This window comes from Peromyscus californicus, unplaced genomic scaffold (genome assembly GCF_007827085.1).
Source record: "Peromyscus californicus insignis strain IS unplaced genomic scaffold, ASM782708v3 Scaffold_16__1_contigs__length_79575227, whole genome shotgun sequence".
NCBI classification, from domain to species: Eukaryota; Metazoa; Chordata; class Mammalia; order Rodentia; family Cricetidae; genus Peromyscus; species Peromyscus californicus.
In genome coordinates, this window is record NW_026294458.1 from 72,407,230 (window position 1) to 72,427,606 (window position 20,377).

Sequence of the window (20,377 nt, forward strand, 5' to 3'; positions counted from 1 at the left end):
TAGAATGTATTTCTTTAGCATATTTGTGGTCCTGCTGGCATTTCAAGACTGTACCTACCTCCTTTCTCTAAATCTGCAGTGGCCTGCTGGGTTTCCCCGCCTCCCCCACTCACGTGGCCTATTTTATTTTAGACATTTCTCAACATGTAGTCAGCCGGACTACTGTGGATTTTCCCACCTCACCACCTGGTCTGTTTAAGAAGAGGAAATTAAAGCTTTATCAGCAGTCTTGAGCAAGAAACAAGTTACCTCGAAGTGAACAAACTGGCATTGTGCCATAGCTTTGGGGGTGGGGAGGGGCACTAAAACCTTCGAAACTATGCTGAGGGGTGCTCTGATTCACCTTTTATTTGGGGAACAGGACTTTTCAGAAGTAATGCTTCAGTGGAGGAAAAAACAGAGAACACTAAGCGATACTAAGAAAAGGAACTGCCCAGCGCCAGGGAAGTGGAGGCAGGAGGATCACTTCGAATTCCGGGCCAGTCTGGGCTCCATAGAAAGACACTGTCTCAACATCCACCCCCCGCTAGGAAAAGAGAAAGAAACTCAGAGAGAGAAAGAGAGAAGCAGGATGAAGGCGGGGGCGGGGGTGTTAAGGGGACGACGCTGTAACCCAGGACAGACTTTTCAGTGCACTGGCCGCCCTCGCAGCCCCGGTCCCCGCGGGCGGAGGGAGCCGGAGGGAGCCGGAGGGGAGTGGCCTGCCGCCCGGCGGAGGTTCCCGGAAGGGCGCCGGCGGCTGCGGGGCTGCGGCGGGCGCGGGGCCATGGCCAGGGCGCGGAGCGTGGCGGCGGGCTGGCTGGGCGGCTTCCTGCTGCTGCCAGGTGAGCTCGGCGGCGGCGGGCAGGGGCCCGGGGCGGGCAGGCTTCCCGGCCTGGGAACTCGGAGGCGGGGCGTCCCCAAGGCTCGGTCCCGGGGGTGCCCCGAAAGGGACCGTGTGCGGAGGCGAGCACCGGACCGGGAACCTGTCGCCACGGTGGGCTGCTCACAGGCGGCGTCGCGCTGCCTGGATCCTGGGTGGACGGACCACCACCCTCCCACCCCCAGCCCGCGGCGGGGTTGCCTAGACGGTAAACTGAAGCGGGGTGCTGCTGACAGACCCCCCCCTCACCCCGGGAGTTCTAACAGAAGCCAGATTTTCTGAAAGACCCGGGCACCCCGCGGTGGCCGTCCCGACCCTCGGGGACACGCCTCCCCAGCCGCAGCTCCCTTCCTCTGCCCCCTCCTCTGCAGGGCCGGCTCCCCTTCCCCACGCCTTCCTCTTCACACGTCCACACCCTGAAATCTGAGTCGGGCTCCTCAGCTCCCCAAATAGCTTCCAGAGACTCTCAGCAGCGTGTGCCCCCTGTGCTGCGCTCACGGGATTCCCCACCTCTCAGATGAGTTAGTTCTGCTTGAGATCCTTTCCTCTCTCAGTCCTTATCACGGGACTTTGAGAGAGTCCCAGGCAGCCTGGTGTTGAATAATTACTGCCATGCTTAGTCTCTGTTGGGTCCAGGATAAGTGGTTTAGAATTTTCTACGTAAACACTTAAAAAAAATTAATTCTGTCCATAGCCCAAGGCTGCCCTCTTTGCAACCTCAGACCCACTCCCTGATAACCCTTCTTGAGTCTCCATGGAAGATCCAGTCAGGTGCAGCTGATTTGAGAATCCTGGGTTCCCTGCACCGCCCCCCCCCCCCAAGCTCCAACCAGGGCTCCCGGGCCTTCTGCCAGAAGGGGTCCTTAACCTTGACCGGTCCCCATCAAGTCTCTATGGAGTGTAGAATTTATTAAAATTGGTCTGAAATCCCCCTGACCCCATATCCATCTCTACCGCTCAAATTCCAGTCACCTTCATCTGTCCCCAACTATTGTCCACCCCCAAATTTCTTCTCATTGTTTCTTCAAACAAAACCTAGCCTCCTCATTGTAGCTAATACCCCCACCCCCAACACACAACATTTGAAGATGTGGATCCCGGGGACCCATATTGGATGTAGTCATTTTCTTGGTCTTCTTTTTGGGGAAAACATTTCAGTCTCTGCCACCCTCCCCCCCTTTTTTTCAGCTCTAGGAATGATTCCACCTCCTAAGAATGTTAAGATGAACTCGGTTAATTTCAAGAACATTCTACAATGGGAGTCACCTGCTTTCCCCAAAGAGAATCTGACTTTCACAGCTCAGTACGAAAGGTAGGTCTGGTGGCTGTTTACAGGAAGGTACCAGAGAATGGTGACCCTGGGCTGGGCCTCAGGCGGCACAGAGTCTAACTACGTCCACCTGTGGGACTGTGACAGTCCTGGGGAACCATCCTGGTAGCCCTGTCCTTTCCCTAAAGGACAATACTGCAGTCAGCGCCCTCTACAGCCCCCTCCAGGCCCCTCCGTCTCCAGGCCTTGCTCTGCTTGCGTGCAGTCCAGGGTAGTATAGACGTCACTGTGTAGCCCAGGCTGTCCGCACACTGATGTATCTGAAGAGGAAAAACAAATGCTGTCATTTCGAGTTACTCAGCCAGCGTTGTGAAAAGTCATCAGTGTACAAGCGGATGCTGCCTGAACAGCCCAGGTGTGCCGAACAGCCAGGAAGACGCTCGCTCCCTGCCACCTACCCTCCTCGGCAGGCCTCCTAGAACATTCTAGCATCAGCCTCCACCACTGCAGGGGCCTCTGCTTGTCCTGCCTGTCTGCAAGTCCCTGCACCTGGTGAAGGAAGTGCAGGCCAGCCTTCCCCGCCTGCCTGTCATCATTGGCTGTAGGCTGGATGGCAGGCGTCAGCCATTTGGCTGCAGGAGGCCCAAGGCCTATCAGCCAACACCTGTGACTCAGAAACGTAGGAAGACAGACAGGCCCTTCAGCCAGACAGGAGAGCATTCCCTTCCAGGTCTCAGTAACCCTGCCCTCTTTTCCATGCAGCTGTCATTTTACACACACACACACACACACACACACACACACACACACACACACTCTCTCTCTCTCTCTCTCTCTCTCTCTCTCTCTCAAGGGTGACAAAGTTCAAAAAGGAATAGAAAGTAGAATAAAGTGATCCTTGCCTACGTGCTGGGTATTTAATGTTTTTTCTTAGTTTGAAATAATTTCATACAAACCGAACATTTCAACATTTTAAGAATAGTAATAAAAGCTAGGGCATCTACATTGAGATTTACCAATTTTTAATATTTACTCTATTTTCTCCTCCCTGGCCTCTCTGCCTTACTGCATTAATTTCTTCCCTCATTGCTATGACAACATCTGACAAAGCGACAAAGTGAGGAAGGAAAGGTTTTAGGGGGAGGCTTGGTTTGAGGGTACAGCCCATCACTGTGGGGAGCCTGTCATACACGGCGCATCCAGTCAGGAAGCAGAGAGAAAGCTGCTTCTCGGCTCGCTCCCTCCTTTTTTAAAGTCAGTCTGAGGCCTCAGTTCGTAAGAAAGTGCTGCTCACATCCAGGCATCCAGGATTATGTCAAACCTTCCTGGACACGCTCTGGTAGACCGGCTCAGAGGGTGTTTACAACAGGCTGACCGTGAAAAGCCACCACCATGCACGTACGTTTCAGTGTGCGTTGCATAAAAACAGGGCGCTCTTTTACACCTCGATGCAGCTATCTATAGTCCAGAGTCCGGTGGGTGACAAAAGGTTGTTCTGCAGCATCTCTAGTGAGGCAGGTGTTGACGTTTTGTCTCCATGTTTTCTCCACTTGGTCTGGAAAGACATAGCAATTTCACTGTGGAAAATGAACTTCTTTCTTCTATCAGTTGTTGCTGCCGTAATGATTACCTGAGGCGGGGCCACAGGTATCTAGCTATTGACGGCCTTGATGGCCGAGTCACAAAACAGTGCCAGGAGGGTGTCACAGGTGAGTGACAGAAAGCATGCATATGTATATGCTGGTACTGCTTTTTAAAAAAAATAAATAAATAAAGCCACCAGCATTTAATCATATTACGTATTTACCAGCAAAAGTACTCATCAGTGAAAAACAGGAAAGAGGAGTTGCTTCAAAATGTCTTTTGAAATACATGTGTCAGCCATGATGTATTAAACTGATGTATTAAGTGAACGGAGTAGCCGAGTAAGAGAAAACCCCTTAATGAAATGACCCCTGGACTTCCCAGTAGTAGAATGCAAGGTTGCCAGCCATGAAGAGCTGGTTGGTTGGCAAAATGTTTGTAATATGTTAAGTGGGAAAGGCAGGTTGCCGAACACTGTGATCTCAGTCCTCCCTACCTACTTTTTGCAAAGCTCTGGGCATCCATCATAACACAGTGAGCCATGATGTGGTCCCTAGAACCCTAAAATCAACAGAACTGAGTATATGAAGGGCGCTTGCTGATCTTGCAGAGGACCAGAGTTCAGTTCCCCCTTGCCTGTGTGGGGTAGCTCCCAGGCACCTCACTCTAGCTCCAGGGGATTCAATGTCCTTTTCTGGCCTCCAAGAGTATATGCACACACGCATACACCTAACTAAAAATGAAAGTGAGCCAAACGCTCACACACATGTGTTCTCTGCTCGCTTCTAACCATTTGCTTTGGGCTCCAGATGCCTTGACCGCCTTGCTGTGATGGACTGAATTCTGGATCTGTGAGCTAAGATAAACTTCCTGCTTTAAATTGATGTTGTCAGAATATCTTATCATAACAACAGGAAAAGACATCAAAACAGACAATAAGAGTGGCCAGGTTGGCTCTCACACCTAGACGGGAGGCGTGGTGGGAACCAGTCAGGCAGCTAGGCGCATCCAGGAAGGGAGCTCATATTTTCTTAGGTGGGGGGCAGCGAATTACCCCTCCTCAGGCTGAGTGGCACTTGCCATGTCTGCCACCCTCCCGCTGTGGCTGCCATTGTTGCTGTGTTCTGAGGATGGATGAGTTGTTTTATAATCTTTTCAGAAGCATCGCCGTGTGAGTCAGCCTTGGGACATTATTCGAAGTTATCTTATTATTTCCTAGTTAGCCTGCGTGTGTCAGCCTCTCACAAATCATAGCCCAATGCTTTCAGAAATGCACAATCCAGGAAGGAAGCTTTCTCGGTCAAGTGTGTTGAATACTCAACCTGGGGAGTGGAGCCATAAATGCTTATTGGGAAGTTGAAACCTCTCCTGCCAAGATGCCAATTTTTGTTTAACTCGATTTTCCCGCAAATGTCTTGGCTATCGGACTATGTTTAAATGCCTTGTGATTCTCAGGGATCGTTGAGATCTCGGGAAACACACAGTTTGAAAAGTATTAATTGCCTTGGGCATACCATTTATCCAAGTTAGTGATTAAGAATTTTCCAGGCATGGTGGTGCACGCCTGAAACCCTGGCATTTGGGGTGTTGAGGCAGGAGGATTGTAAGTTAGAGAGGTCAGCCTGGGCAACAGAAGGAGAGTCTCTAAAAACAAAACCAAAGACGAATGACTTCTTTTGTCCTCATCGTCCTACATTTGACTTCGGTATCACAGGGAATAACACAACCGTCAGCCCAGAGACTAAACTCTCCTGCTTCTCTCTCTCTGGTTCTATAGTTACTTGTATTTCCAAGATCACTGCAAGAACACTGCGTCTACCCAGTGTGACTTCTCAAATCTTTCCAAGTACGGCGACCACACCGTGAGAGTCAGGGCTGAGTTCGCAGACGAACATTCGGAGTGGGTGAGCGTCACCTTCTGCCCTGTGGAAGACAGTAAGCCATTTGTTTTTCACTTTGTTGTATGCAACCATCTTGCCTGGCTTTTGTCCACATCGGTGATCTGTCAGTAGGAACTGTTAGCATGCCTGCAGACGAATGGCCTGGGCCCAGGAAAATTAACACAGCACAGAAGCTGTGCCCTCAAAGAAATTCATAGGTGAAGCAGGAAAAAGTATACATGTCACCAATAAAATAAATGAATATAAACTTGTTGGCTTCACTACCTCACAGATGAGAAGGAGTAAGGGCCAGGCCTGCTATTGAGAGGAAATAGGAAGCTGTGACAGTTTTCCGGATGGAAGTCAGTGTGGAGTTATGAGTTAAACTAAGAACTATGGGCCTGGAGAGGTGACTCAGTGGCTAAGAGCACTGGCCGCTCTTTCAGAGAGCTCAGGTTCAGTTCCCAGCACCCACACGTCAGCTCAGAACAGAGTGAAATTCTAGTCCCATGGGATCCAACAGCAGTCCTGGCCTCCTGGGCACCTGGTCCACAGAGGATACCTACAGGCTAAACAGTGCACACATAAAATTAAAATTAAATAAAAAATCATTTTTAAAGTGTGGCAAAAGACAAGAGGATAGAGGTAGCTGTGGAGTGAGAAGGGCCCAGCTCAGAGAGCGCTCTTGCCTGGAGAAGGGTGCAAGATGGCGGAGGCTGGCTGCTAAGCCTCAGAAAGAATATGCCCCGTTAGAAGTGGAGGGCTGTGGGGACAAACATGTTTAGAGTATCGGGAACTGAAAATGAATTAAATCACCAGACAGCAGCTAGGAGAATAGAGCAGACAGAGGTCACAAGAGTGTCAGGAACAAAGCTCACATGAGGCCCTCACAGGCTCATCAGAGGGAGGAACCCTGTCTGTGGGGTTGTCCGTAAGCAGGTCCTTACAAGTGGGCTCCACAGCTTCCACAGTTAGATCCTCCCTCAGACAGGAAGAGACTGAAGTCTATTCCAGTTCTATCCAAGGACAAGCACACAACTCATATTTCTGCAGCCGGAAATGCTCAGAGTTCATTTTCTTTTCTAAGTGTTCCTTTCTAAAAACAAAGAAAGGAGACGAACATTAAAGAATACAGTCCATTGGTCGCCAGGCCCCAAAATTAAACTCTCTTCACTGATGTTAGGTTCCTGCCAACCCATCATAAGCTGAAGACGTCATAAATCAAACATGCATTTGACAGGCCTCACCTACTACACCCTAGCTGGGCAGCGCGGCCCGCAGTGGAGGGTTGCTGCTTCTCCCTCCGGATCCCAGGACCGACAGGGAGGTGGTGGCTCACAGCCCTCCGCCTGCATTGTAAAGAAAATGGAGCCACAGGTCCTTAGCTTGAGGGCTGCTACAATTCGGAGGTTGGAGTACCACCTCTTTTTTATATCAGTCCCTTTCAAACCATAAGCCAAGCCATTGTACACCAGGGACCATTTGATATACAGGCTTCTGCGCCGATGATTTTTAGTTGGGACTGGCTGGTTCTAAATCCTACACTAAGTCCCCTCGAGGCCAGTTCCCCGTAGACACAGGTCAAGGAGCGTGACCCGAGGTCAGGCATGTAAAAGTGAGAGAGCGGAGATGCTGACACAGGCCCCCCTGGCTTATTAGCAGAGCCCCCCCCAAAAAAAGTGGTCAGAGAGAGGAGCATGGGACATGACTCAGTGCTCTCCCGGAGTCTCCTGGTATTCCTTCTGTGGTTGTTTGTGAGCACCTACTGTGTGCTAGGCGTGCTCTCAGCATTAAAGCTACAGTGACAGACAAGGACAAAGCTTTGCCCTCGTGGAGTATGACAGACGATAGGAAGACTGGTGTGTAGATATTTCGTGACCCAGAGTGACTATGGCCCTCAAAGTGGAAAGCCTCAGGAAGAGAGGGATGCCACGCTTGTCCATAGGGCCGCAATATTCAGGCTCCCCGAGAAGAGAAGTTTGGATGGCAATCCATATGGAGTGAAGAGCCTGGCTACATCAAAGAAAAGCTGTAATATATATATATATATATATAATTATAGTTATAGATGATAAATATTATGAGTAATCTCTACAGGTAATAGAAACCTCATTTGTAGCCTTAAGACCAGAAAACAAAAGAAACTGCAAGCCAGTGGGAGGCAGAAAACAATGAAAAAGAGAAGAAGCTAGTAAAAGTAAAAATTTTTAAATAGGCTTTTTGTCAAGTGTGGTGGTACAAGCCCTGTAACAGAACCGCCGGGGCTTAGGCAGAATGAGCACACGTTTGAGCTAATGGGAGCTATGTACAGGGGCACACCCCACCCCCAAGCAGGTTTTACAAACAATACAAACAATATAGTTGAAAAATCCTAAATATATTAGGTATCACTGTGAACATAAATGGTTAAATTGGATTAATAAAGACAAAGGTTATCGGATCTTTTTAGGCAAAAAAAAAATCCATCCACCTTCCTTAAGCAACATCATTCAGTGTTGTAACAGTGGTCTGTAAGGAATCGGTGTTATCCTCTAATAGATTGTTGCACGTATATATGAAGAATTCATGTTCAAGTGACATGTTTAAAATGTGATTATTTTTAATTGTCATTTTATTGTGTTCTTACATTTAGCCATTATCGGACCTCCTGAGATGCAGATAGAATCTCTTGCTGATTCTTTGCATATGCGTTTCTCGGCCCCCAAAATTGAAAATGAACCTGAGACATGGACCATGAACAACCTTTATAGCTCATGGGCTTATAGGGTTCAATATTGGAAAAACGGGACTAATGAGAAGGTAAGTTTGGCTGTCACGTGCCTTCCAGATGTAGGGATCCACATTCCGCTCAGTTCGGTAGGCCGTGACAATGGAGAGGAAAGGCCATCGGGGGCTGGGGTGACGGCTCAGTGGGTAACATGCTTGCTGTGCAGACATGAGCACCAGAATTTGGATTCCCCAACGCCCAAGTGAAAAGCCAGGCATGACGATGCACAGCTGTAATCACCGTGTTGAGAGACGCAGACAGGAAAATCCTGGGGACTCACTGGCGTGCTGCTTTAGTCCATCGCTGAGCTCCAGATTTAGGGAGAGATCCTGTCTCAAAAATAAGGTGGGCAGTGACAGAGGAAGATGCCTGATGCCAACCTCTGGCTTCCATACACACACACATACTGGTGTGTGCACACATCTATGCATGCACACAGACACGTGACCAGGTAGAGTCTTGCAAAGTGGCAGCACCTAGTAGTGTCCAAAGAGTCTAATGCCTGGTCCTCGACAAGCTCCAAGCTTCTGGACTCTGTCTGTCAAGGAGCACACATGGGGCAGACTTGATGACGTCCACACAGCAGACTTCCCTTCCCTTCCCTTAAGAGGAAGTTGCAGGAGAAACAGGGCATAGTCAGCGTTTGCCTGGGGGAAGTTGGAGTCAGCTACCATGTGATCAACCAAATGACCAGCTTCCCACCCCCTAACCCCCCACATACCACAAACCAGTCACTTCATGGTTAGAACACCTCACACCTCCCAACGCCTTTAAGAAGAGTGTCACTTTTAACCCTTCCTATCCAGTGTTTCCCCACTGCTGTCTTCTTTAGGGAGCATTCTTTTAAAAGAAATATTAGTGTTATTAGTGTATGTATTTCTTCATGCTGAAGGGCATGCCAGAGTCCTGGAGATCAAGTCATCAGGCCTTCACAGGCTGAGTCATTTCACCAGCTCAAGTGACAGTTCTTTCCAAATAAAGGTTGAAGCCTCAGAAGTCTGGTTGGAACATTGCCTCTGTCACCATGTTGCTCTGGTCACACTCATGACCTCAGCTTTCCCAGTTCTAAGAATGGACACGGCAACCCACTTCACTCACAAAGCAGAAGAAAAGCCCTATTCCTAGAACTGTCGTGGGATTTGCTGACAAAAGCCCGACTTTTGCCATTGTCTGCCACAGTAGGAGGCTCTCTTCTCTTCATGTCGACACATTTCTTCATTGTTGGTCAAACTCGGTGCTTCTGAGCTAAATACTATTTGCGGTCCTAAACAGACATATGTGCTGTACAAATTAATTACATTAAACGTTGATATAATTAAACACACACACACACACACACACACACACACACACACACACACACACACAAGCCAAACATAAATCTCAAGTTAATTTTTTCACCCAAAATATCTTCCACGGACTAGACCTGTGCTGTAGTCTGTTCCTGCTGAATGGAGCTGTGTTGTGGTCTGTTTCCTGCTGCTATAATAAAGTGGGTAGTTTATGAATGATAGTTCTAGAGGCAGAGGAGTCCAAGGTCAAGACACAGTGGCTGACCTTGTTCACTTTGACACAGACTAGCTCACTTTGTTCCCAAGGGAATGCTTGATGCTGCATTCTTTGATGACTAAGATGGAGGACAGAGGCGTGAACATCTCCCTGGTACCTCTTTTGTAAGATCGTGAATGGTATTCACAGGGGCTCCTGCCAACCACCTCCTGAAGACCATAACTTTAAAAAGTTTTTTAAAGATTTAATTTAATTTTTTTTTCATTTGTGTGTGTGTGTGTGTGTGTGAAAATCCTGGCCAGTGTGCATGGGGGCATCCCAAAGGCACCTCATACCTGTCTGGAGCCCAGAGTAGAGATAGCATGATAGCAAGGGTGTGAATCTACCAGGAAATTCTCCAAGGTCCCTTTGAGCATTCTATACAAGCCACAGGTTGCCACACTCCCAAGGAGACTGCCGTTTGTTGGTGTCACACACTGGGCCCCCATGAGGAAAGAAACCTGGTTGCCTTAATGGGCTGCAGTATTTTTTTAAGGGAAGTGTGATGGTTGAGATGCCACATAAGCTACAGAATTGAGGCAATGGGATGGTTTGCGGCCTCGCAGTTAGTCTTGTCACGTTCTTTAGGATGCAACATGTCAGGAGCTGGAAGGAGTTCCGGCGGGGGCTCAGTTTATCGCGCGAGAGAAAGGGAAATGAAAGAGAGATGGTGTCCCTTCACTGCTGTGTGTCTCCCTTATAGTTTCAAGTCACTTCTCCATATGACTCCGAGGTCATCAGAAACCTGGAGCCATGGACAACTTACTGCATTCAAGTTCAAGTATTTCTTCCTGATCAGAACAGAACTGGAGAATGGAGCGAACCTGTCTGTGAGCAGACAACCAATGATGGTGAGTGGACACATGCACAGCCTGGAACTGCCTCCTCGGGGCTACGTGGACCCCACCCATAGGTCCTAGACACCACGGCAGTCGGCTCACACTCTCCCACAGGTCAGAGATCAGCCTCCCCATCATCTGCCTGGTCCCCAGACCCTGGTGCCTCTGCTTCATGCTGTAAACGAGATGCCCCATTATGAGGAACCTGGCTGTCTCTCGCCAGGCCGGTGGGCTGAGGTCTGCCTCAATGAATCCACCTTTACTATGCTCTGTGGCCCTTTCTGCTCTCTGTGGTCCTCATACAACCACCCGGCGGAGACTGAGCCCTGCCACACCTTGCCTTGCCTTTCCTGCATCTCTGGCTTTGGGGACATATAATGACCGGGAAGGGGAACTTGGAACACATACCAGTGTCTCAGCTAGTGCCATTATGTTTTGAGGCCCCCTGTAAAATATGGAGCCAGGGTATAGTGGCATCTAGCAGGGTGCTCTCCACACTGTTTATTAACAGAGCAATGGGGGGGCGTTCAGTGATAAAGGTCTAATCTAGCATCTGTGGTCCTGGATTCTACCCCAGCACAAACACACACACATATGTGCTGGGTAGGGGTGGGGAGAGAAGAGGAGAGGAGAGGAGGGGAGGGAAGAGGAGAGGAGAGGAGAGGGCTGAAACTAAACAGACAGAGAGAGGAAGTTGGGGAAGAGAACGATGTGCTGCTTATCCCGGGGCAGGCACTGCCTACACACAGATACATTGTGACTACCACCAGGTGAGAATATAAGGCCCAGCATCTGTAGCAGCCAAAGACTTGTCTGGTGTGGTGGCCCAAGCCTGTAATTCCAATACTTAAGAAGCTGAGACATAAGTGTCACCATGAGGTCTGGTTGGACTATGTAGTGAGTTGCAGGCCAACCTAGGCCACAGAATAAGACTTTGTCTCCTGACAGGATCCAAACATTTTTTAAAGAGAAATAGGAAACCTGTTTGGCAAATATCCATTTTACAGAGTTTTGTTTTTTTTTTTTTAATTTCATTTAAATGCTATAGAAGGTTTTCAGTGTGAGCATCTTAGAAAAGGAGGCTCCCAGGTTCCTTCTGTTACCCAAAGTCACTCAGCTAGTGAAGGACAAAGACAGAGCTGAGCACAGGCCCTGCATTCTCTTTAACCCACTGCCTACAGACTAATTCCAAAGGTAGACTGAGGCACCCTGACCCTTAAAATAAAACCAAGAAACGTGGTCTGCCAATAGTATAGTCAAATAGATTTGCAGCCAGGGGAAGAACCGCCTGGCCGAGAGTGCACCTAGGTAAGTTGCCCTGCAATTCACACCCTTTAGATAGCACCCCCCCTCCCACCCTCAACCTCTGCCCTCTTCCTGAGAAATAGCATACATGTCACCATCAGCCAGGTGTGTCCTTATCTAAAATACCAGGGACCCAGCTGTTAACATCCACCACCCCACCTGAGAGAGCTTGGCAGCACTGACTCGCCCTGCCACGCCGGGGTGGAAGCCTGCATGGATGAGTAAGTAGAACCTGAAACTCTCTCAGGAAAGTGTCTGAGGTGGGATGACCTCACACTGTCCGAGTCCTCCGAGGGGCCACTCCAGCCAGCCCTCTGGACCCTCCCTTTATCAGGACAAGATCAAGCAGGAAAGGGGCTGTGCAGTGTGAACAAGACCCTGGCACTGGGATATAGTCCTTCCAGTCTGGCAAGGTGTAAGGTGGGACGGGACAGTCAGGGGGTTGGTGTGTGTGGAAACGCAAAAAACAAGGGGTCAAGGGAGCGGGGGAGGGGGGCAGAAGATGTGACAGTTTCCTCCCAGCCTCTCACCCATACAAATTCCCCATCCACCCATCGGTCTGTCTGTCCATCTGTCCCTCCCTCCATCCATCCATCCATCCATCCATCCATCCATCCATCCATCCATCCATTTACCCATGGACATTTCAAGAGCAGTTTACTCAAACACCAGCAGATGCCTCGAGTCAATGGAATACCGGGACCACCATACTGGCCAGAGTTCTCTGGTCTTCTGTGTCTAAGTGGCAGTTGGCATTCTCCACATAGACAGTCCCTTTCAAGTGACTTGCTCTTACCAGGCGGGGTTTGTTCTCTCAGCCCACTAGCTACCAGATGCACATGTCCTTGTTCATGAAGATGGTGCTGGTAGGGGGAAGCCAATTAGCCAGGTCAGCTGGAGAAGGGACTGGTGTGAGTGGTGGAAGCCGGGACCACAGCCGACCGGGGTGACCTCCTGGATGCTGCTGACACATAAACCAGGCAGGATTGGTTGAAGCAGAAATGCTAAATTTTATTCAGTTACTACTAACCACAATAGGGGAAGGAGCTGAGCTTCACCTGTACAGAGAAGTGTCCGAAAGGGAGAAAGGAGAGGGAGAGGGAGCCAGACAAGCAGAGGAGTAAAAAAATGACTGAACGACTGAGTTCAGTGCCATTGCCATTCGCTGTCTGGGTCTGCCAACTGGCATTTATCAAAACCCTGCTGATCTTGTAGAGACATCCTTCCTGTTGGCGTCACGGAAGTGGTTATCAGCCATTGAGGGAGACGCTGCTGGGTCGTAGCACCATGAGTATGTTCCAGATAGGCAGAGAAGGTCTCAGGTAGGAAGGCCTTTCTAGAAAAGCTCACTGCAAATAATCAGAGGCATGTGGTCACGTGCTGACAATAACACGCACATGATGTGTCGGCTCTGGTCTGGAACTCCGGGGAGAATGGATGGCCCCAGGGACAAGGCGTCAGTGTGGTCACTCGGGTTTGTGTGTGTTCCTCTGTGTAGAGCTGTTTCCTCCTCTCAATTCCAAGCACGGGGCCTCTGCCTCCCTCAGGCCCTGTGTGGGAGTCAGAGCAGAATACCCAGAGCAGGTGGGCTCCTAGCCTCTCTACAAACAGGAAAGTAGACCAGGATCCTTGCTTATTGTTCTGTGTGCCGTCGATCATACCAGAAACCTCACTGTGAAGAGGGCTCAGGAAAGAGGTGAAACTCACAGAAAACACCAAGAACTTCCAGCCAACTGCTGTGTTTCTGGGCCATTATGACCAGATGGGCCTGTTTTTTGTGTTTGTTTGTTTTGTTTTTCTGGTTTTTCAAGACAGGGTTTCTCTGTGTAATCTTGGCTGTTCTGGAACTTGCTCTGTAGACCAGAGTGGCCTCGAACTTAGAGATCCACCTGCCTCTGACTCCCGAATGCTGGGATTAAAGGTATGCCACCACCACCCAGCCAGATGGGCCTGTTTTGAGGGAATGTTTTGGATCACAAGGCTTGGAATGGGTGTGTAACCCCTGTGACTCAACCTGTCCATGTGCCAAGAGTCTAACCAGCTCCTCTGTCCCCAACAGAAACGACCCCTTCCTGGATAGTGGCCATCCTCCTGGTGACCTCCGTCTTTGTGGTCTTCCTCCTCCTCCTCGGCTGCTTTGGCTTGCTGTGGTTCATTTACAAGAAGGCCAAGTACACCTTCCGCTGTAGGACATCTATTCCACAGCACCTGAAGGAGGTAGGTGGGATGGAATGAGGGACACTTCTCTAAGGTCGAGACTGCCCAATCTATGTATTGACACATGTCTCATGGCTTTACCTGTGTTCCATTACATCTTGCACCCCCCATGCCCCACCCACTCCACCCTCTCACCCCCCACCCACTCCACCCTCCCACATACCACCCACCTCCCCGGAAGCTCTCATTGTCTCCCCTGACCCTGCCTTTCTTCTCCCTGTATCTTGCTTGGACTTCCTGCCTGACTATAACCTGTCTTGCCATAGGCCAGAGCAGCTTCTTCATTAACTAATGGTAGCAACACATATTCACCACATACTGAAAGGCCATCCCACAGCAATTGACTGTGAAGTTCTCCCAGTTTTTTCCATCACACACTTTACAGATCCGCCGGGTCTCACGTGTCAGGCTCAGTTAGCATGTAGTCACTGAGTCACATGCCAGTCTGAAGGCCTGAGGAAGGCTGCCTGCTCCACAGCTCATACATACTGCAGGGCCCTTTTCTGTTCTATGTTCCTCCTGGTGCCAGCAGCCTCTGCCTCTGGAACGTGGCGTGCCATATTCCCACTGTGGAATCCGCTGTCCAAGCACCCAGGAGTGCTTCCTTCGGTATGGGATGGACGGGCTGTCATTCCCCTTCTTTGGTATACATTTTCTGTGGGGACCCTCAAACTTGTCTGATGTACCAGGTCTCCAGTTCTTCCTAAGAAGATCCCCTACTCATCCCAGCTTTAATGATGCCACGTGTACTACCGGTCCCTTAATGTACTGTGATAGCCCTTGTTCACACACCAAAAATTGATGTGAATGAGTGCCGAGGAGGACACAGGGCTTATGCAATGAGTGTTGCTCCCAGAAAGGGACCCAGCTATGAGCAATTCCAGATGCCAGAATTCCTAGACACCGGGGACACGATGAAGGGGCTGTGGGCACCGCAGGACAGCACCCACCACGTCTAGGAAGCAAGACCTGGGACCATAGAGTTTCCCAGCAGAGAGAATTTTCTAAAAGCAGTGTGGGCAAGTCCCGCAGCACCACAGTTGAGAATTTCTGTGAAGAGCAAAGAAGGGCAGACCTTGGCTCTGGGTGGAAGATGTTTCATTACCTGAGAACCAGGAAGGAGCTAATCTCCCCCTGGTATTGTTACTGCCTGGCTTCGCCATCACAAACACACTGGTCAGACGGGAAAAAAAGAGATGGGTGGATCAAAGCTGAGCAAGTGCATTCCAGGGACCAGTCGACTGGTCCTCCAAGGCGAGCAGGCCTCACAGTAGCTGTGAGGGAAGTGGGGGTGTGGAGAAGAGCTAGACAGTGAAGGCAAAGGAAACTGCGGAGAACTAACATCCCCCACATCACCGCTCTCTAGTTCACCTCAGGATGCACACAGTCCATGTTAACCTGGCGTGTTCAAGTTCAGGGAGACGGAACCGGGGAAGCTGGATGGAGGCCTCCCATGAGGCATTTCGGAATCCGCAGCTGTTTCCATACTGCAGTATTTTATGACACATGAGAAATCTAAAATAATATCATTTCAATTCATCCAATACGTTTTTAAGTTATTAAAATATTTTACTTTTTTTATATGAAATCTTCAGCATCTCATGTCTGTTTCACACTCACACACCTCAGTTCAAACCGGGCACCTGTCAAGTGACTAGTAGCTACCTGGGGTTCTCGGCTACTGTACTGGACATTACCGGGTTAAAGGTCAAAATGGAGTGGCACCGAGGACCCTGGTGAACTTGGCCCAGGACACACGAGATGCACCGTGTGCCCATCCATGACACATTTATCCGTGGCCTGTATACCTTCTGCTCCCTGGTCTCACCCCCAACGCCCCGCTTGCTCACAGCCTCGGGATCAGGCTCAGAGGCCACCTTGTTTTCCAGGAAGAACTGTTAGAGGGTGACAGGTGAGCATCCTGTGGATACGCTACCAGTTCTCGTCCCGCCTCTTAACTGTGCTAAAACACACGCAGCGTCCCCACCTTAATCCCATCTCAGGATGGAGCTCCGTGGCGTGAAGCCACCATCGCCACCAAGCACTCCCCCCAGAGCCCTTTGCGCATGCGTGGCAGAAACTCATCCTCCTAAACACGCCCTGGTGTTCCTTCCCGACAGACACCATGCTGACCTCTGTCTCTCTAGATCCCTCACATAAGTGCAATCACACAGACTCGTTAGCTGCCTGTCTTCCTTTTTTTTTTTTTTTAAAGACAGGGTCTCATGTAGCCCAGGCTGACCTCAAACTCACGATGCAGCCAGGAATGACTTTGAACCTCTGATCCCCCTGCGCCCACCTCCCAAGTGCTGGGGTCATGGATGTGCACCACCACGTCCAGTTGTCTGCTGTGCTGGGCAGTCACTCTGCTAACTGAGCCGCATCTAGCGTAGGCTAGAGGACAACTTTCGGGAGCTGGTTCTCTTTTCCCGCCGTGGAGTGGGGGAAATCACACTCAGGCCACGGGTGTGCGTGGGAAGCCCCTTTTCCTGCTGAGCCATCTCAGGGCCCAGAAGCTCCTCTTTCTAAAAACAGAACGATGGTCCACTGAAGGGCCAGCGCAGCATCTGTGTGCTCATCCCTGGGGGACGCTTGCCTTTGTTCTGCTGTTGGGTAACTGTCCGCCGTTAAATGGGTCTCCTCAGCTTTCATTTCCCTTGAGAACATACCCGTGAGTAGAATTGCTAGGTCGTGTGATCATTTTTGTTTCAAGGAACCACCACCGTATTACTGTCGCATTTTAAAGGTGCATCTTTCTAGCCCTAAAGTTTTGCATAAAACCCTTGTCAGCCCAGAAAAAAGGAAGCAGAACGGGGTGGGGTCGGGGTGATTTGATTCTTAGGTAACGGCCTTTAAGAGTGGGGGTGGGGTGGGAGGATTTGGTTCTTAAGTAATGGCTTTAACTTTTCTGCAGTTTCTGGGCCACCCCCACCCCAGCACCTTTCTGCTGCTCTCCTTGCCCGTCTCGGACAAGACCGAGGTGTTCGACAAACTGAGCATCGTCACCCAAGAGTCTAGCGGCAGCAAGCAGAATCTCAGCGACAGCTGTGCCCTGGGGACCCCGTGCGAGCCGGAACCTCAAGAGCTGGGGTCCAAGGATGAAACCCCCTCACCGGCACATTGTGACCCCTTACTTCTCACATCTGCCTCGGAACTGTGATCAGAAGGGCCAGTTGAGAAAACTCCAACTCGAGAACTTTCTGATGCTGGACTTGTACAGACTACCAAAGAGCCAGGTTTTAAAAGGTCCAGTGACAAAAAAACACTCCATGTGTTTGGAGTTTACGGCTTTATAAAGAGTTCAATAGTTTAGGGGCTGAGAGTGTAGCTCAGCTGATATAATGTTTACCCAACACACGTGAAGTCCTAGCTTCAATCCCCAACACCATACAAGCCAGGAACGGCAGTGTCTGCCTATAAGCACAACCCTTGGGAGGTGGAGGAGGAGAAGCAGGACTTCAAGGCCAAGCTGGACCGAGACCCTGTCTATAAAAGAGAGAGAGACTTTAATGATTATTTTTTAATGACCACTGAATGTAATTTGAGCCCTTGGTGCTCACTAAAGTGGGACCACATTGAAACTATGAGAAACAGAAATAAGGGACGGAAGTGGAAACTCTATCAAGTCCTAAGGACGTCTGTAGACCGCCCTCATCTCAAAAGTGGTCGGCCCCATGCTGGGCAGACATGGCTGTTTTGGATTCTCAAGAATCAGAGAGATTTCCTTTCCTACCTGTATGTTTTGTATATTGCTGGTGTTCTGTAAATAGTCTATATTTGTATATTATTTGTGTTTCCTAGCTTTCCGCTGCTGTAACAAAATACATGACGTAAACAGTTCAAAGGGCAGAAAGGTGTTTTTTTAATGTGGTGTCATAGCTTCAGAGGCTGCTGTTCATGGTCCCTTCACCCCTTTGTTTTGGGGCTGTACTGGCACATTACATCTCGGGAATGCAAGCTCGACACTGTTCATCTCATGGTAGCCAGGAAAAGAAAAGGTATGGGAAAGGTCGGGGTCCTAGGATCCCTCCTTAAGGGCACTCTTCCAATGATCTCACCTACTCCTCCTAGGCTCTACTTCTTAAAGATTGTGCCACCTCCCAACGGTACCACAAGCTGGCCACCACTGTCCTCAGATCTCATTGTTTAGCATATGGGATTTGGGGAGACTGAAGATCTGAGCCATGGGGGAATTAATGAGACCACATCCGTGTAGTTGTTAAACTGTGCATGAGTGAGGTTCCACTTTGTCCCTGTCCCAACAGCAAGCACGTGTTGAGGCTGAGCTCCTGATCTTATTCGGTAGCTCTATTTGGGATGCCTCCAAAAACAGAAAAGCCCTGGGCTTTGTCCCCTCTGACATTGACTAGCCTGTGACCTCTCCATGTGACCTGTCTGTGGGGTTGAAAAGGCATAGTGATTAAAGATAAAATGTAAAAACCTTCCCAGTGCTGGGATTACAGACATGTGTTACTATGCCCATCGGACATTTCTGGGGCTTTCATTTTGTGTATTTGTTGGAGGCAAAGTCTTTCTATGTAGCCCAGGCTTGCCAATTTTCCTGCCTCTGTCTCTCAAGTGCTGAAATCACAGGCACGAAATACCATTCCCAGCTCCCCACTGGACCTTTCTGAAAATGAAAATGTCTCTCAGGCAAAGTCAGGAACTTGGCCAAGTGTTACATCCACAGCCTTTAGGGCTGTAGGTGAGCTTGGACAGGGCTGCTGACCCCCACCCTTGCTACCCAGGGCCAGCACATAAATAGTCACTTAATAGATGGCCTCAGTTCTTAACCAACTATATCATCCAGTAGGTGTGACCACCTCCATAAATAGAGACCAGTAACAAATGTCCCCCAATCTGTGCTGGATTGACCAATAGAGCAGAACCATCAAGGGCCCCCAAACAGGAAAAAAACTTTGAATTTGTTTGAGACGGGGCTGTGGATGTAGCTCAGTGGTGGGACCCTTGTCTAGCATGAGCAAAACCCTGACCACCACCACCCCCATATTAGTTAGCTTTCTACTGCTGTGCCACAACCAAAAGCAACTTGGAGAGCAAAGAGTTTGTCTTACAGATTAACTGTCCGTCACTGGGGGAAGCCAGGGCAGGAACCTGAGGGCAGGAACTGAAGCCGCGACCATGGAGGAATGCTGCCTGCCGGCTTGCTCGGTTTGCTGTTTCATAGACACCAGCACCTCCCGCAGTGAGCTAGACCCTCCCACGTCAATCAAGAAAATGCCCAATAGGTTGTCCACAGGCCAATGTGATGGGGGCATTTTCTCAATAAGATTCTCTTTTCTCAGACAACTCTAGTTAGCATCAAGTTGACAAAAAGCTAACACACACCACACACACATACACACACACACATATACCACACACACCACACACACATATACACATACACACACACCACACACACACACACCATACACACACACCACACACACACACCATACACACACACATATACACACACCACATACACATACACATACACCACACACACATATACACACACACATATACACACACCACACACACACCACACACCACAAACACACACACACACACACCACACACACACACACCCCGTTTTAAAAACAAAAATAGAAAGAGAACATGGTTTCTGAACCAAACACTCCCTCACGAATCAGTCAATTCCAGTTCTTGACTGGAACAACCTCACTCTGCTGATTCGCCAGCAAACAGTCTGCCTCTTGCTCTCTCTTTCAAGAAGCCAAAGCTGTAAGGGAGTCCACACAAAACCACAACATTCAACTCAAAGGGTATAAAAGAGTTTATTCTGGAGCTAAAATATGAGTAACCAGGACTCAGAACATAGAGTTGGGTTCCCCTCAAATATGATGTTCCAACGTAGGAGTGGTTTTGTGGAGATTTTAATGTAACAGAACAAAGAAAGTTATAAATCGGAGCACTTAGAATGTATAAGGGGATCTCAACTGTGGGCCACAGACGCTATCTGATATTATTCCTAGCCCTTCGGTTGGTGGAGGATAGGGTTTCGTTAAGATGCTGCATTCCTGCTCACCAGGACTTTAGGTCTACACACATGTGGACAAGGAGGCTATCCCAGGCTAA

At 49.5% G+C, this 20,377-nt stretch overlaps 1 protein-coding gene and 1 non-coding gene across 3 annotated transcripts; one reads left to right on the forward strand and one right to left on the reverse strand.

Annotated features, from left to right (window-relative positions):
- Positions 1–624: 624 nt before the first annotated feature.
- Il10rb (interleukin 10 receptor subunit beta) lies at positions 625–18,125 on the forward strand. Of its 2 annotated transcripts, none has more exons than XM_052741163.1 (7): positions 625–824; positions 2,051–2,174; positions 5,494–5,651; positions 8,229–8,395; positions 10,615–10,762; positions 14,115–14,272; positions 17,187–18,125. In XM_052741163.1, the coding sequence occupies exons 1-7, from the start codon at positions 767–769 to the stop codon at positions 17,430–17,432; spliced, it is 1,059 nt and encodes a 352-aa protein (XP_052597123.1). In that variant the 5' UTR covers positions 625–766; the 3' UTR covers positions 17,433–18,125. The 2 variants fall into 2 exon arrangements, with proteins under 2 accessions (XP_052597123.1, XP_052597124.1); XM_052741164.1 differs by lacking the exon at positions 625–824 and adding an exon at positions 896–1,070.
- Positions 10,262–10,395, reverse strand: LOC128112346 (small nucleolar RNA SNORA70). The gene has a single exon (XR_008218964.1). It is a non-coding gene; the product is annotated as a small nucleolar RNA SNORA70 (small nucleolar RNA).
- Positions 18,126–20,377: the final 2,252 nt, after the last annotated feature.